The following is a 17,309-nucleotide window of genomic DNA, read 5'->3' on the forward strand; positions in this document are numbered from 1 at the left end:
AGTAAGATTTTGTTTAGTTTTAGCTTACAATCACTTTTTGATGTTCAGATTCTGGAAAATGGCTTTGACTTTCACCGGCTTGAAACTAAAAGGGGAATTGGGAAGATTTGGCAAAACATCGTTGACTGACATTGAAGGATACATCCAACTCCCTGATGGGAAGGTTTTGTCTGGTTCTGACTGGGGGAACATGCTTTTGTGGGATGGTGGTCTCATCAAGGTCAGTGTTTTGCAGTTTGTTCACTTTGCAAGGCTTTTGATGTCATTATATAAGGTTTGCTTCTGTCTTTCTGGCATTTACAGCTAGTGTTGCATAAAGAAAACCCTCAGTGCTACATCTGCGCATGCCCAGTGGTGTGCAGCAGATCAGGCGCTCGCTTTCCAACCATGTGATCCTGATTTACGCCCGGCTTAGGCTGGCTGTTGAAAACACAACTCACCTCTACCCAGGCGTAATAAATTGAGTGAATGTATCTGCTGAAAGAAAGAAATATACTGACAACTTTACTGTCGTAAGTGCTGAAGGCTTACAGCACTAGCCTGTAATGAGAACTTTACCTTCTCGTTTCCCGATGCTTGGATTCTAGTATGGGACTTACCTTAAATGTTATTTCTTGGCCAGATGGTCAAAACGTTTAGCTTATCACTAAGTTCTTGTGAGAGCAGTAAACTTTATTTAGTGTTTGCCTTTATGACTAGGTTGAAATCAGTAGGAAGAATCAGAAGCCCTGTCATGTCGGTTCCATTCAGCAACTGGTGTTGGATGAAGGAGAATTGATAACGATTGGACTGGATGGTTATGTGAGGGTATGTGATGAGTGTTTCAAACAGAGTGATTACAATCATAACCGTTGTCAGTCGCTTATTTCTAACAGAGCAACAAACTAAAGTTGGCCATCTCTGACCAACCGAAACACTGCTAGCTGTGTTTAAAGTGAAACAGGCATCTTAGTATCAAACACGATAAACAGCAATTCAATTCTTTGTTACATTGATTCAACGCCTGCAGACTTTGAATCAATGTAAGATAGGATTAATTTGCTGCCTGTGACAAGGAAAAAACTTTGTGAGGGGGTAGGTTTGTGAAATCGGCCTAGCTGTTATAAAATCTCATAATTGCTTTATTTTGACCACATTTTATTAAAGTAGATGAACTCCGAGCCTTGGTTGGTATGAACTCCATTAACTCCATTTAGATGAACTCCATTTGTTGTTTGATGATCAGGTTTGGGAAATGGAAGCGATTGATTCTGCTGACGTCACTGACGATTCTGACATCTTTGAAATTGAGCCAATGAACGAGCTTAGAGTTGGACATGACGTCCAGCTGACCTGCATGGTCAAGGTGGGAACATACTGTATTTATCAGAATAAGAAATAAAGACATAAGTTTCGTGTCTTTTGATCAGACGTGGATCTGTCTTCCTACAGCCCAGAAATAAACAATAAATGCTAATACTACAAAAAGTGCTCAATGCCAAGCAAAAAGCCAAACAGAGCAAATTACATCAAATTCAGGTACTATTGTTCAATAACCTCTACACAGGCTGTTTCGCCCTTACTGGGAATCATCAGAAGGCCTGATGATCCCCAGTGTGGGTGAAGCAGGCTCTAGAGTGTAAAGGTTTTTAAAAATAGCCCTGAATTTAATGCACCAGAAATAAGTGCAGGATACTAAGCAATAACATGGCGTATAATGTTATAAAGAAAATGCAAACGTTTTTGGCTATTCGTCAATCCTTCTTCATGCATTTGAAAACTTTTTTTCATTGTAATAAAGTAGCAAGTGGCAGAAAAAAGATTACGTCACAATACAAATAAAAGCGCAACACGTGATCATTTAGTGGAAAGCGTCTGAAAACAAATCACATTTTGCAGCAACTGAACATTTAAAAGTTGTTCGTGTCTGACCTACGTAACTGGATTATGAAGCGTGTAAAAGTAGGCTCTGATCTTGAAGCCTTTTGCTAATCTACCCACCCGCCAGTGCGTAGGTTTGGGTGCAACTGTGGTAGAAGAAGCGTGTTTATTTATATGATGTGTTTGTAAGCTTTAGAAACGTAATATGTGCTGACCAAGTTACTCCGACTTTCCCCATGAGAGCTTCTTGAAAATATGTTTCTGTATCAGCCTTCAGTGAATTTTTGTTAAAATATTATAATTCTTCCAATTGTTTTTTTATGCTTTTCATCAAAGCTGCTTTGCAGGCCACTCCTAAACATGATCCGGAACTGGAAGATGGCGATTCCATTTGGTATGCTCAAGATGCGAATGGCGGGATATGGAAACTAGATCTCTCCTTTTCTCATACTGTGAGTTTGAAGAGGAAATATAATATTTCTATTTTTCTAACTGAACCATAGGCATACGAAGCCGAGCAACGTTATCAAGTTTAACATATTAAAGATTATTATATTTACAAAAAACACAAAACTACGCAACAATTAAATATCGAACGTTTTCGACATCACAAGATGTCCTCTTCAGGAATAATATACATACAACTTAACTACATCTGAATAAAATACAATGGTTAACTAAATCTATAAACAGGAAAATACAAAAACTGCACAGTACTTCTGACTAGCTCAAACTCAACGATAGGCTCCACGAGAATCAAAGGTAACTGCATCAAAAGGTGTTAAACAGATCACATGATATGGTAGAAAGGCAAGGTGCGAAAAAACTAATTTTAAAATATAGAGAGCAAGAAAGACGAGCCACAAGCATACAATTGTCTGTTCAAAAGTGGATTGTGACGTTTTATGTACAAGGCTTCCAAGATCTTAGTTTGATACTCAGACCTGCCTCTGGACATGATCTCAAATTGCTTGATAGAAACGTTGTTTTGACATTCTGTACATGAGAAAATGTGATCTGTAATTGCGCTTTTCTGTACAGAATTCAAATTGAGGTGTTCCCCAACTCTAGTCGATAAATGTCTTGTTGACATACCGATGTATGTCAGGCTTGCATCACGCAAACAACTGAATTTATAAACGACATTAGAAGATAGAGCAAAGGGCGTAGGCGACTTCAGCTGGAAATATCTGCCTACTTTGAACGTTCTATATACAGGGTAAATGTCACAATCAAATTTCTTTTTGACAATTTTAGCTAGATTTTTTGAAAATCTATCAAAAAAGTTGCTAAAATCGTCTTGTTCGGGTTTATCTTTCGGTTTCGTATCCAAAAAAGTTTTAATATTTTATCAAAAAAGTATGACAGGTATCCATTTAAATGTAGCATATTTTTCAACTTGTTAGTTTCATTGTGGAACAATAAGTCCGTCGAGCAAACCAAACGGGCACGAGATAAAAGACATAAGATTAATCCAGATTTCCACTTATTTGGGCAAAAAGCGTTGTAATTTAAAAGTAGGCCAGTGTTGGTGGGTTTTCTCCAGATTTGTGTGTCAAACGAGTCATAATTTATTTTTAAATCAACATCTAAAAAGGCAATAGTGTCATCAGATTTTTCAACTGTAAATTTGATATTATGATGTTGAGCATTTAAAAGGTTTAAAAATTGGGAACAAGACTAATCGTTGTCAAAAACTGCAAAAATATCGTCAACATAACGTACCTACATACATTTTAGGGTAAAAATCACGGAACACTCTCTACCGAAGCTGTATTTTTCTAACGTTTCATTAACAATAAATGGTAAATTGTGATTTCTACTAAAAATCTTTGAAAAGCATGATTTTAGGTGAGAAACAGTTCTGCTGAGTCACAAAAAGTTTTATGCATGGCTGGCAATAGTTCTGCTGATTCACAAACAGTCTCATGCATGACTGACAATAATTCTGCTGAGTCACAAACAGTCTTATGCATGACTGACAATGATTCCGCTGAGTCACAAACAGCCTTATGCATGACTGACAATAAAGTAATTGGGTTGCAGCCTATAGCATTATTCAAACAATGACAAAACAAGATAAATTCCAATGCTTTCGGTGCATTACACTTTGCCCTCGTTAGAAAAAAAAGCATCTGTTATTCTGTATCTTAACAACTTTAACTCTCACAGTAAAACTTTAACAGTAACTTAAACTTTAATATTTAACTGTATCTAAACAAACTGCAAATAAAACGAAAAAAGTATTTGAAAAGCAGATCAATCAACAAAACGAATTTGAAATTAACGTTGAGTTGATTTCAGACCAAGCCGCCAGAGAAGATGTTCTCTTACACGTCCGGTGCAATAACTGGCGTCTCTTGCTCTCCTTCGACCCAACTAGTGGCCACATCTGGAGATGCTTACGTCAGAGTGTACGACTATCTGAACAAAACTTTGTTGTGTCACTACTTTTCCCCCACTCCGCACACAACCAGCACGTCCCTCGCCTGGCCCAGTAAAGTTGTAAGTATTTTAGCTTATTGTATTATATTTTTGCAAAGAAAAGTCAGTCCTCTGACGTCCATGGTAATAACCCTCGGAAAGAAGCCAGTCGTGTTTGATTGACGAAACGTTGCAATGCAGATGACCATCTACAACACCTTGTCATACCTTAGTTTAATTTACAAGAGAAGAGCGTATCCTGTTTCTGAATAAAGTACCTTGTAAACAGTCTTATTTAATTTTTAATTTTTTTGTATTAGGTTAATCCAAAGGGCACGTTGCTAGTGGCTGGCTTCTCTGATGGCATTATGAGGCTTTTGACACTGGAGCAAATTGACACTGGTGGCAATCAACTGATTCTAAAGCAGGTAGGTGTGGTGGCGATGGTGCCATTGCTACTTTATTCAGTGCAAGTTTGAAGCCTAGCTTGAGCCAAATTCAAGTAAATTATTCATGAGTAAACACATACTGAAAAGTTTTGGTATTCATCAGGAATATCATCATTTCTGACACTAATTGCAACGTTCATCTGATGATACATAACTTTGTAAATTTTATTTTGTATGTTATTTGCTCTGAGGATGCGCATTGTCATGGTGCGCGAAACGTCAGTGAAGCAATAAATCAACTTTTATATTTCTGCTTTTTCTTTCGCATTCATCAGATGAACGTTGCAACTACTGCTAGAAATGTAAACACAAAACAGGATATTTTCTTCAAACTTACTTTATTTTCTTTTCAACGTGAAATAAAGGCATCGTTTGGAATTTGCAATGCTTATATTGCATTGTTACATCGTAACTGTTTATGTCTACAATAATAATTTCTTGCTACTATGATGGTCACATTTTTGTCGCTATCTTGGTAAAAGCGTTTTCTCTTTTTTACTTTCGTGCATTCTGATATTAAAAGTATTCTGTCAATTGTTTGTCAATTTGTTTGCTTTGTATATGTGCCTTGTGGTTAATACAGCTGGTGTAATTCTGTAGGAAGTGGTAATAGTTTTTAAATTATTAAACCACTCTCATGATTAACAGGCTGAAAAAACACTTTCCTTGGGCTTCGAGATATTCTATAAATTAATCCCGGAAGTTTTGCATACTTCGTAGATCTTTAAACTACTGACGCTCGTCCTGCAATGAAGCAACTAAGTGTTACATCTACTAACAGGCGATGAAGCCCCATTCATCGAGCATCACATCGATAGCCTTCGATAACACCGGAGAGTATCTTGCCACTGGCAGTACGGACCGCACTGTCTTCTTTTTCGCTGCAGCGAAAGACGGTTTCGAACCTATCGGCTTTGTGAAGATTCCAGGAGAGGTTACCAGCATGGAATGGTCTCCTGCTGGATTCGTAAGTCTTTTTCAAGTCATTTGTTCAATCACAAAAGAAACTGTTTGACGATTATTTGATTGACTTACGTCATTTGGTCTACTGTTGGTTTGCTTGTGGTACATTATTCCCAAACTTACTGAACAGTGAAGTATTACTTTATTATTGGATTTTTTGTTGATGGTTTGTCATATCATGACAGTAAGGCCTAATCCCACGGGTATAGTATTCCGTTATTATACAATTCTTTTCAAAGGTTGCTGTTTCACAGTGTCATGTGTCATTTTTTCTATAAAAGTTTGTATCTTTTCAGCCCGCCACGACTTTGCTGGTCTCATGCAGCAACGGCAAAGTGGTTGAGATATCCGCTCCTTCCTCAACATCGGTCGACACTTCCCATTCGTTCATGTTGCACGACATCTCGGTCAAATGCTACACTTTCCAAAGCATCAAGTCAGAACTGAGGCAAAAGGAACAGAGGAAGAAACGAGAGGAAGATAAAGCAGAGAGAAGAAAGAAGAGAGAAAAAGAGCTGCAACGAAGAAAAGATAAAGGTTGAATTTTGTCGAGATTGAAACGTGTTTCTATGTGACTAGTGGCATCGTATTCTAAAATTTGTGAAGTTATCTGATATATCGGATTTTGCATCTGTCGTAGAAACATGGTTTAAGTTGTTGGCTGATAAATTGTGAAAAGTGGCGGTAGATCAGTGGAATACTTTTGAATTAATAAATGCATGAATTTCATACATAAGAGCTTTCATTATTTTGGACGACCAGCTCACTTTGGTTATTTCAAGCGGAATTTTTTGAGTCTTCTAACCTCCTTTTTATTACAAAATTTTAAAATATTTAGGGGAAGAAATCAGTGATGATGATGCTAAAACTTTCTTGGATGAAGATCCGGAAGCTGAGGATGAGGAAGAAGAAGATTCACTTTACTTCCCTCCTGAACCAAATTCTGTACTTCAAGCATTTTATCTTACACCAGGAAGATTTTGTGTCTCAATGGATGGCTATGATGCAGGATACCTGTACGAGTGCACCTTTCCCTCTGGTGACGCTGCCAATGACACCGAAACTCCAACCGAGCCAATCAGAGCAATACCAGTTGCAGGTGACAATTCAATACTGAAATATTTGTAAAGTTTGGTCACTTGTGAAAATAATTATAATATGAAGCAATCAAAGTGGATCCGACGTATCGTTTTAACTTCTCTAATAATAATGACTTAGTTTTGAAATTAGACTTACAATTTATTTGAAGAAAACCAAGAGGTGTACCTACAAGCAACGATCAAATCAACTTTCTTTTACTGCACTAGAGAGATCTCTAACATTGATACCGTTGGCTTCTGTCTGCAGATAACAATGCCTTATTGCGCATTTTCTTTCAAAATATAAAACAATAATTGTGAAGTCATGCAATTTTCACTTTGTGTGGAGCTACATGTGCTTGAGAAGTTACTGATATTTTTATTTTCACTTATAAATTTATGTTTGACCCAACCATCCGCCACTTTTCAGATAGTGACGATGTTCCGATATCTGCTTTCAAGTTCACTGCAGACCGCCACAAGCTCGTAGCCGGGTTCAAGGACGGAATGGTACGTGTGTACCCGATCGAAGGTGACCCGGATGTAACTTTCGACCTGGACATGTTGGTTGGGCATTGGAATGTAAATATGCACGACAACGATACAGGTGCGATGGTGTTTGACGTTGTTGTGATGTACTAATACGGGATGGGTTAATGAGATGGATAGTGGATACGGCCCTGTTTGTTTGTTATTTGGGATCGTCATCCTGAAGGCTTGGGCCCAGCCAGACAAAACAACTTACATCGGCATTGTGAAAGTAGCTCACTTAAAGCGTTTTCATTTGTTTCTTTCTCGCTACTACCCTTGTTTCTTTCTCGCTACACCTCCTCGGATTTTCATGCTTGGGAGCTTGCGATCTTTTGCTTTTACGAGTGATCGGGAGCTAGAACTCTTGTTTCCCGCAAGGCTGAATATAAATTTAATAACAAATTTGAGGCACTTTGCAAAGGCTTTTTCAGAATGATTACAAGCTAAGAAACTTTTATGATAAATAAATTACATAAAGTGAGTTAATTGCAAAGTGACGAGATTTAACCCTCAAAGCACGGATAGTTTTGCACACACTGAACTGAAGAGTGAAGGCAGTATCGCTTTGCTGAGTTGTGGGTGCCAGGGCATAGAGATGGTTGCTGGGAACAGGCACTTAAATTGCAAGGGACTGAAATCTGGAGAAAGATTTAGAGGGACGCTCGGTAGGATCAATAGCTCTCGGAGACCGGTCAGGCTGAAGTGAGGCTTGTTAGAATTGAACACGTTTGATTGGCGGGCGGGTAGAACCGTTCGGTAGAACACACTGGGACGTGACGTCGTGACAATGAACAATCATAAATCAAGTAGGCCAAGACTGACTGATGGGATGCAAAAATCCTGAATAAATTGATGACTGTGGCATACTAGTCTGACGAATGTGTTAAACAATTACAAATGGTTGGCCTGCCGATTGAAAATAAGCTCTGCCTCGCATGTGCGGTCCGTGATTACCATGATCCTTGAAGGTGTAAGCTCCAATCCGCTGCTGTCGTGTTTTCGTTCATAGCGTAACTCCTCATACAACGAGTTTAGCTTTCTAGACCAGGTGCGATCCCTTGATCGATAGAGCGACCGTTTTACGGGCTACCTGTATATTCTCGAGGTGAAACTACTGATTATTTTTCGTAGTGTTGGTAAGAAATTGCAAGTTACTCACAAGTTTCTTCCTATTTGTTTTTGTGGTTTCTTTGTTGGTTTTGAACCCAACACGCGAGATGTTGGATGAGTTATTCTTGTGTAGCCAAGTCAATCAGAACTGTAGTTTATCGCATTTGTTAGGTTATTCTGCATCACGATTTGTGGGACTTGCTTTGTTTGTTTTTTTATGTTCATAGGTCTCACAATCAATTCGTGTTCATTGTTTTCATACATCACGATTTACAGGAGCTGTAAACAATATCACGGAAAGTCACGACGGAGCTCATCTGTTCACGGGAGGATGTGATGGGAACATATACGGTTACGTTTCATTGGCTCATGAAGAGATTGCCAAGAGCATGGAGGGACAGCGAGCAAGGTTACCAACCCCAAAGGTAGAATGCTGCTGCTTGATCTATATTATGCCAAGCGTTGCATTTCCTCATAACATACTTGCTTTGTTGAAAGTTTAAAAGATTCTATTGAATTTTAATACCTTTCAAACTTTACGAAAACTTCAAAGACTTTAGACAACTTCGAGAAACTTCATCTAGTTTGGCTATTCCAACGTCGTGAAATACCTTAAAGCTAACGTGTAGCCCCTTTTTTATTTCCAGAAAGCAACCTCGCGTGACGAGCTCGTGGATGACATCGACGACCCACACGCCTACAGCATAGAAGATGCAAAGCTGAAATCGGAACATGACAAAATGCTTCGGGATGCGGAGGCTAAGAAGATGCATGAGCGGAAGAAGATCAACAAACTCCGTCACAAGTTCTTGGAGCTTCTTAACAAGAACAACCACCTTCCTGAATCCGTTCGTCTGGACCGGAAGGTAACTTACAAGTCAGCTAGCCGGCCAAGTCCTGTGGTTTTGTGACTGCTTACAATGCGATGTTTCTCTAAGTATTTTTATGGCATTTCAATTCAACACTTTATTTAGTAGTTACATAATTATAACTACGAAACAAACACGATAGACTTGACAAATTGTCGCGGTGTAGAAGCTTGTGTGGTAGGCTGTGTCAAAAAATTGCGAGGTTCAAGGATTTTTCCTTAACTTTCTGAAAATTTAAAGTGGACTTTTACAAAAACAAACGTGAAAAATAAAATTGAAAATAATGACGTCACACGGTCGCGCTGGGCGTTTCTATGGTTACCAGTACCCATTTTCATAAAAATTGTCATATTTCGAAAACCACTGAAGATAAAAAGATGAACGTTACATCAAAAGCTGCAGAAGTGGCATGTTTATATGTACTTTAAGAACACTTTTTATTCTAGGACTACTTGAAAAATATTTATAAGCAAAAAACTCAATTTTACTATTTTTTTGTAGTACGGTAGGGGAGATGCAGGACATATTAGACATTTTTTTTGCTCTCATTTCTTCACCTTATATCAAAGTAAGACAAATTTTTTGTAGAATATGGCCAAGGTCAATGTTTATTGACTGTGTAAATATCTTGACAATCGAATTTATTTTTGTGAGGTTAAAGCTTATACAAACTTTTTTGAAGAGTGTAAGTTATAATCGGTCCTGCCAATGAAGGACCTATATATGCACAAGCAAACATTGAAAAACAAAACATGTTTTTTCGCTTTCATTGCGAAAATAAGTACGTAAAAATGTGAAGTAATAATACTTAGTGTCCATAAACATTTTAATTGCCAAAGTAAGATTAATTAGCGTTACATCAATAGCTCTTAACTGTGTAAGAGGCGTCTTCATAAGGGGGGTGTTAAACTCTTTTCCGCCACGGCCAAAATTCATTATTTTTGTTGAAATGACTTTTGGAGCGTACATGTAATATAATGTTGCTAGAAAAATAAGCTTTATTTTTAAAACGTACAAAAGTTAATTCTTCAAGTGCCTTAACTCACTGTATATATAATAGGTCTTGGACGTTCCTTAACGTCCAAGACATTTGCAATACCTCTTAAAGACATTTGCAATTTTTCTTAATGGTTCTTGAATAAATTTCTGCAAATATGGTAACATCACTTTCATTATTTTTCCTTGCAATCTCTCGGATTTAGGAATTTGAGCTTGATCCTGAACTACGTGAAAAAATGGAGTTGCAAACACAGAATCGTATGGAAAGGGCTCGACTGGAAATGCAATGGGACAAAGCCAAGCTTGAGTTGGCCACGCAAAAATTAGAGGTGATTGCTTGCATCTTTGGTTGGTTGTTTGTCAATCTTTTTTCTGTTCAGTCCATTTTACAGCCACATCTTCCGGCTGGAATAGTTCAGAACATTATGGCTCAACTTTAAGCAATAAATTGAAATGCCACGGATGGAGCACGGCCTGCGTTTGTGGTTGAGTGCCTCTCAACGATGCAAAACCGCTCCTGATCTACAATAGGCTCTTTAGTCTTCATGTTTGAAGATTTGTGACTCTTTAGCCGAACGCTGTCTGTTCAAATTTCAATGTTTCTGCCGGTTACTATTGACAAAATTTGCAGAAACTTTATTCCACGAATTAAGGTTCTAAAACATTGAAACAATGTAAAAAGTGAACTTTTGCAAGATAAGTATGAAAGAATTACTTCATATGTTTCTTTCATTTTAGAAACGTTTTCGGTCTGAAATCGAGAGCGACAGGATTGTCGTTCATGCGTTTCAATCCGACCATCAGGTGGCATCCTTCAGGGTCTCTAAGCTCTCGGAAGAGTATCAAAATATCCTAGACTCTATACAAGAAAAAGTGAGAGCCCCCAGTTTGACTTCCGAAGGAGGAACAACAACTCTCATGGATGGTACCGGGACATCTCTGGCATCCGACAGACCCAAGGGTAAATCTCCTCTAACGTCAATTTAGCAGGTTTTCACTTACGACGATTTGTCGGTTCAGGTTGATCCATGAAAATTAGTTGTTTAGCGAAAAGTCTTGATAAGAAATCTATAAACAATATTTTATTGGCTTTTAAACGAAATTACTTTTTGCTGACTCGTAATGACATGAAAGCTTTTTATGGCCTTAGAGAAGCAGTAGAAAAATAGATAAAGTAAGTCAAAAAACGTTCTATCAGAGTGGCTGACAGTCTGACTGGAATTTTATGAATCAAATTGTCTTTGTTCTTCAACGATGGATAGCTTTTCCGCTCAACCATACACCAATAGGGAATGGCTTCTTCCTCTACTTGTCAATGTTGTGCTGAGGAACAGACTGCAGATCACATCATCGACATTTGCACCACCTTCAAGCCACCTAATGGTGTGGAAGGTCTGCGCGTCTTGGATGATGAAACCAAAGACTGGTTGCTCTCTAGTAGCCTTCCAGTGTAGTCCGGGAACATCGTGAATCTGGGGTGGTAAAAAGTGGACCCTCAGCCCAAGAGGCTCACACGACAACGACGAACGTCTGAGGTTGTTATAACCCATTTTATAACCCGGGGAAGACTGTTACGAAGACATTAAATTACAATTTTTATAAAACTTCATTCAGACAATCATCAAAAGTTGGCAAAATCTGGGCAATTTTGCAAAATGTGATCAAATCAGTATCTCTTGGTAGCCATAATTATACCAATGCGATATTTGTTATCAACCGCCACCTTCTACTCATTTTGTTAACCTTAACGTTGAATTGTGAAATAGGAATAATTTTCGATAAAAATTTTACCCAGAAAGAAAATTAGTCGTTTTTTCATTGGTTCAACGTCTGAAGACGTCTGCGACATCTCTCTTGGAATGTTCACAGCCAACGTTTTAGCTTACGTTTGCATTTGCTTCTTTCAGTCATTCTTTTGACAATTTATTTGCAGAGGAGCGAGACACAGTTGATGAAGAGAACTCGTACTTAAAGGAAACTAGGCACAGAAAGACGTCGACCATTCTGCGAGGAAGACAGGCGGATAAAGTTGCCAAAGCCTTGCAGAAAGCTACTGAAGCAACCAATAAGCGCTTGAAACGTCAGCAAGAGGTATGAGATAGCTGTGTGTGTTTTTTATACTGTTTGTTTGTTTGTTTGTTTGTCGTATCCAGGCTTACACCCGGTGGTTGAAGCTTTCGATTAAGGAAGGCAAGGAAGCCAATCTTCGTGTCCACCTTCAGGCATGCTTTTAAGTGTCCTGTCAAAGACACAGCCACATGCTCTTGAGCGGTGTCGAACCGGCTCCCTGTGGTTTGCCGTTCCAGGGCTTTCACCACTCGCCTATATGCAGCCGACTTTTTTTTATATTGTTTCATCTTATGTAGTAGTATTGCTTAACTATTGTTGAGCAACACTTTGGTTTGGTAGATATTCAAGAAAGTCCGTTTTTTTTGTGCGCTTTTTACGTCAAGGTAAAGAACTCAACATTTGGTCCCCGATTAATAGAAACAGTTTTGTTTGGATATTGTTATTTTTAACTAACTTTTGGGTACTACAGTAGAATCTTCTCACTTGGATTAAAAAAAGCAGTATTAGTTATAGGAAATTTGGAAAAATACATTGTGACACAACTAATGACAAATGTGCCTCACGCTTATTTAAAAGAAACATTTAAAGATCTGTTTTCAAAAGACTTTGTTTTTTTCCTATTCAAATTTTGTTTCAAATTACACTGTTGATCTCGGCTGGTTTTAGTGCTGACATTTTCTTGATTCTTCCTTATCTTCCTCATTTCGATCTTGAGTCCGTCTTCTTTCGCAGTGGGATGAGTTGAACAAGTCCAAGCCGTCTGAGTTGTATGAGGATCCTGCGGATGTTGCGGCGATCCGGGAAGCTCAGGCCAACATGGGGGATTTCAAATTGAAGACAGCTCCTGATTACGTGGTTCCTGAGCACCTCAGGATGGACACGGAAAAGAAGCGATATCAGATCCTGCTTCTGCAAGAGCTGGTAAGAGACTGAATGGGCTGTGAAAAGAGGTTTCTCTAAACTTAAATTCTGTCTTTATTACATGTTAAAATTGCGCGACGTAGACGGAAGTTTAATGTAAACAACACTTTCATACAATAAATTTACAAAATCGCTCTATTTTGAAGTGCAAACCACTTATTGAAAAAAAAAACTCCATCATTTTGATTTTAAGGTTCATGAAAATTTATTGGTTTTGTCGCTAGAATTAAGAATCAAACGGAAAATAGCGTTTAACACTTAAGATTTTATATCTGTTAAGGCACAGGAAAAGTTCTGTCAGTAGAGGATTTTTTTCTAAGGCAAGTTAAAGTATTTTATCCGCATTTATTTAGATTCACCGCGCAAAGTCAGATTTCAACAAAAAGCTTATCGCTCTGCGAGATGCAAAGTTGGATGACATCTCACAAATGAAAGAACATGTGAAAGAACTGAAACAAATGCAGATGACTATGCAGAAAGAAGATAGACTTCCTCTACCTACCGTCCCACAACCTCATTGGGAAGAGGAACCTCACAGGTAGTGGTCTTCCATCTTGTCTAGCCGCCTGTTCATCACCATCGTTGTATGTGCTAGGGTGAGAAAAGTAGTCATCATTTTTTTCAATTTTACATTCCAAAGCTTTGGTAAGGAAGGGTGCTCCTTTTACTTCTCTTCCTTCTTCGCATGAGCTTCAGCTGTGGAGAGTCTATCCTTGTACCGCTCCAGATTCAGTATATAATTTTCTACCATTATATGAATCGCAATGCCTTAAATTTGCTTCCCGTTTTTTTGCATCCCTGACAATCTTCAATACACATCATGCTTCACAAATAAAACGAAAACGAACTTTGATGTTGAAACTGTTCTTCATTAATATTGCTTTATACTTTATATCTGGTGCAAAAACACATTTACTTGAATCGTTGCATTCCAGGAAGTACGAATACACCAAGGAGACTCTTCTGAAATTTGAGGAAGAGGAGAAACAGCGCGAAATAGATGAAGCAACGAAGAAGAGACAAGGAGATGGTGGACTCTTTGGAGGTTTTGGGGACCAGGTAAGTATTCATAAGAAAGTTACATGAAGATCTTAGGCTTTAATAGTCTTGGAAAGAGAACATTGCGGGGTATGTTTCCGTTATACATTAAAGATTTCCTAAACAGCTCCATTGATCAAAAAATAAGGAGTTTTCAATACACATACTAAACTCATGTTCAGCAAATTTAAAAACTAGACTGTTTTCATCTTCAGTGCTGTTAAAAAAATCTTCTTCTTCTCCTTCGTTTGAACCTTCTTCGCCACTCCAGGGGTCGAGGGGCTCTGCCTTTTACCACCCTTGGCAGTGGCGGCGACGCGGTCTAGATGTTTGGGGAGGTGTCGACCAGCCATTGAATTGATTCGTCATCCAATTCACGCAGACCACGCACACCATTTGGCGCATAGTAGATGACGCAGTTACAGATGGTGTGGTCTACGGTTTGTTTCTCCATGCCACACTCACAGATCGCGGATGGAGCCATCCCCCATTTGTGCATGTTGAAGCGGAATAGTCCGACGCCAGTACGTAGGCGGTGGAGCCGCACCCAGGCCTTCCTTGGCAAATGCATTCCGGTTGGGTGGGGGCTGGCTTTGTAAATGAAACTTTGGAGTCTTAAGGAGTTCTTCTTCTACTCCGAGCTCCATTGGTGGTCCGCCCATATAGCCGCACTGATGGATTGGTCTTCAGCAGTTTTCATCAGGAGTTGTGCGGCACGTTCAAATGGGTGTCTCGATTTCAGTCGCCGAGGTTTCTTGTTCACAGACTCGTAGAGACTTGAGTGGAGCAAGTGGTTGGGGTTCGTAGCGCGACGAGAAAGAGACAGGATGGCTTCTTCGCGACGAAGCTCAGCTGGTTGGATGCCTGCAAGGACAGGGAGATTTTCGGATGGTGTAGGTCGCAGGCATCCTGTCACGATACGCAAGGCGTCGTTTATGGCAGTGTCGATTGGATGGCAGTGGGCACTACGGCTCCAGACAGGTGCACAGTATTCTGCTGGAGCGTGAACTAGCGCGATGGTGACAATGCGCAGGGTATCAACTCCGGCTCCCCAGCCTGAGCCGGCCAGACGCCTTAGCAAAGCTGTGTGTGTTGAGATGTTTTTGCGTAGTGACTCCAAATGTTAACGGTAAGTGAGCGACTTATCCAGAACTACCCCTAGATATTTAGGGTTTGGGCAGAAGGGCAGGGTTTTTCCATTGGTATTGATCTTGAGCTCACGCTTTGCTTTCCGGTTGTTTAAGTGGAAGGCTGTCGTCACTCTTTTGGTTTCGCTGAGCTTCAGTCTCCATCTCTGGAGGTAAGCCGAAAGTGTCGACATGTCCTGGTTTAGAGTCCCTTCTAATGTTTCCCATTGATTTGACAAGTGTAGAATGGCGAAATTATCGGCATAGGCGTACTTTGCGGATACTGTGATTGGCAAGTCGTGAGTGTAGATGTTAAACAGAAGGGGGGCCAGGACAGATCCCTGAGGGACGCCATTTTTAAGGCGTCGTAACCTGCTTGGTTTACCACTTCCGGTCGTGAGAGTAAAGCTTCTGTTGTAAACGAGCTCCATGATCATGCGGACCATGTGCCTGTCCGGGAGCAGGCGGAGCAGTTTGCAGGTGAGGCCTTGGTGCCATACGGTGTCGTATGTGGCTGTGAGGTCGAAACACAGCACCAGCCTTCTTCTTTGCCTCAAAGCAGTTTTCGATGTCTTGAGTCAAGAGAGTGACTTGGTCCACAGTGGATCTTCCACGTCGAAAGCCAGCTTGCTCCCGGGGCAAGAGTGGGTCTATAATTGGTTCGACTCGAGTGTAGATAAGACGTTCGAAGATTTTAAAAGGGATGCAGAGAAGAGATATAGGTCGATAGCTCTTCGGATCCTCTTGTGGCTTATGAGGCTTAGGGATCGCGACTACTTTGGCTCGTCTCCAAATTTTGGGAATTTTGAGTTGGCATAAGCAGGAAGACAGGAATTTGCGCAGCCAAGACTTCATGGCGGTGCCAGCATGGAGTACAAGTTCGGGGCAGATGTTATCGGGACCAGGGGCCTTACGGGTCTTAGCAGAAGATTGTAGGGCAGCGGTAAACTCATCCGATGTAAATTCATCAGAGATGCTTTCCTCGTGTGTTGGGATTTTCCAGAGATCAGACGTTTCCCTCTTTACAAGTTTGGAGAACTTGCGGTCGCCTATTTTGTAGGTCCCATTTTTCACCAGTTCTGACGCGATGTTATTGGCAGTAACGGGGCATTGGCGGGAAAGGCGTGCTGAACGGCCCGTAAGGTTGTTAACAGTACTCCATGCTATCCGGCTAGAGTGTGTAAAGTCGATAGTGTTGACGGTGTTTTTCCATCGCTCTAGCCTCCGTGAGTCCAGCCGATCTAGCAGTCTTGTTGCGGCTGAGATAGAGGCAGCACCTGGTGAGGCACGAACATAAGAGCGGTATAAAGTTTCGCACTCTGAATCCCAGCACGGCGTGTAGTTCTTTCGGCAGCCGCGAGGGATAGCTTGTTTAGCTGCGGATTTGATAGCACGGCAGAAGTCTTGGTAAGTCTCATCCACATTGGCGGTAGAGGGTGATGGTAGTTCCGCCGCGGTTTGATTGGTTATGAGGCTGTAGCGATTCCAATTGGCCTTTCTGAATTTCCATCGCTTCACTGGGGTACTTGGGATGGGAGAGACAAGCTTAGGGGCAGTGATAAGCCAAGGTCGGTGTTGGGAACGTGGAAACTTCTCTAGCACACGTCTGTCAGGAAGAGAGCTGTCTGTATCCATGCTTGCAAAAGCCTGGTCAGGGTTTGTGCCTGTTCCCCAGCGTCCGGACCAGAAGCTGGCTGGATCTTTAGGATTGTAAAGGAGGGCGAGGTTGTTGTTTGTAGCCCAAGCAACCAGGCATTCTCCGTCGCTGTTGATGTACTTGTAACCCCAGTCGGTGTGCTGGCAGTTAAAGTCACCAGCATAGATACTGGGTGAGGGGAATGCGGGTATAGATGATGGGTTCAGGCGTGA

The 17,309-nt window shown here is 40.4% G+C and overlaps 1 protein-coding gene across 1 annotated transcript in view; it reads left to right on the forward strand.

Moving 5' to 3' along the window:
* Positions 1 to 17,309, forward strand: part of LOC145787301 (cilia- and flagella-associated protein 44-like) — a 40,532-nt gene that overhangs the window by 11,718 nt on the left and 11,505 nt on the right. Inside the window, exons 9-26 of the mRNA XM_082599021.1 lie at positions 49 to 220; positions 700 to 807; positions 1,226 to 1,345; positions 2,208 to 2,312; positions 4,165 to 4,365; positions 4,605 to 4,712; positions 5,515 to 5,700; positions 5,993 to 6,233; positions 6,535 to 6,795; positions 7,206 to 7,382; positions 8,693 to 8,841; positions 9,064 to 9,282; positions 10,488 to 10,613; positions 11,023 to 11,245; positions 12,218 to 12,375; positions 13,087 to 13,275; positions 13,629 to 13,813; positions 14,211 to 14,334. Coding sequence (XP_082455147.1) covers positions 49 to 220; positions 700 to 807; positions 1,226 to 1,345; positions 2,208 to 2,312; positions 4,165 to 4,365; positions 4,605 to 4,712; positions 5,515 to 5,700; positions 5,993 to 6,233; positions 6,535 to 6,795; positions 7,206 to 7,382; positions 8,693 to 8,841; positions 9,064 to 9,282; positions 10,488 to 10,613; positions 11,023 to 11,245; positions 12,218 to 12,375; positions 13,087 to 13,275; positions 13,629 to 13,813; positions 14,211 to 14,334 — 3,052 coding nt within the window. The remainder of the gene's footprint in view (positions 1 to 48; positions 221 to 699; positions 808 to 1,225; positions 1,346 to 2,207; positions 2,313 to 4,164; positions 4,366 to 4,604; positions 4,713 to 5,514; positions 5,701 to 5,992; positions 6,234 to 6,534; positions 6,796 to 7,205; positions 7,383 to 8,692; positions 8,842 to 9,063; positions 9,283 to 10,487; positions 10,614 to 11,022; positions 11,246 to 12,217; positions 12,376 to 13,086; positions 13,276 to 13,628; positions 13,814 to 14,210; positions 14,335 to 17,309) is intronic.

Source organism: Aplidium turbinatum, chromosome 18 (assembly GCF_918807975.1).
Source record: "Aplidium turbinatum chromosome 18, kaAplTurb1.1, whole genome shotgun sequence".
Classification (NCBI taxonomy): Eukaryota; Metazoa; Chordata; class Ascidiacea; order Aplousobranchia; family Polyclinidae; genus Aplidium; species Aplidium turbinatum.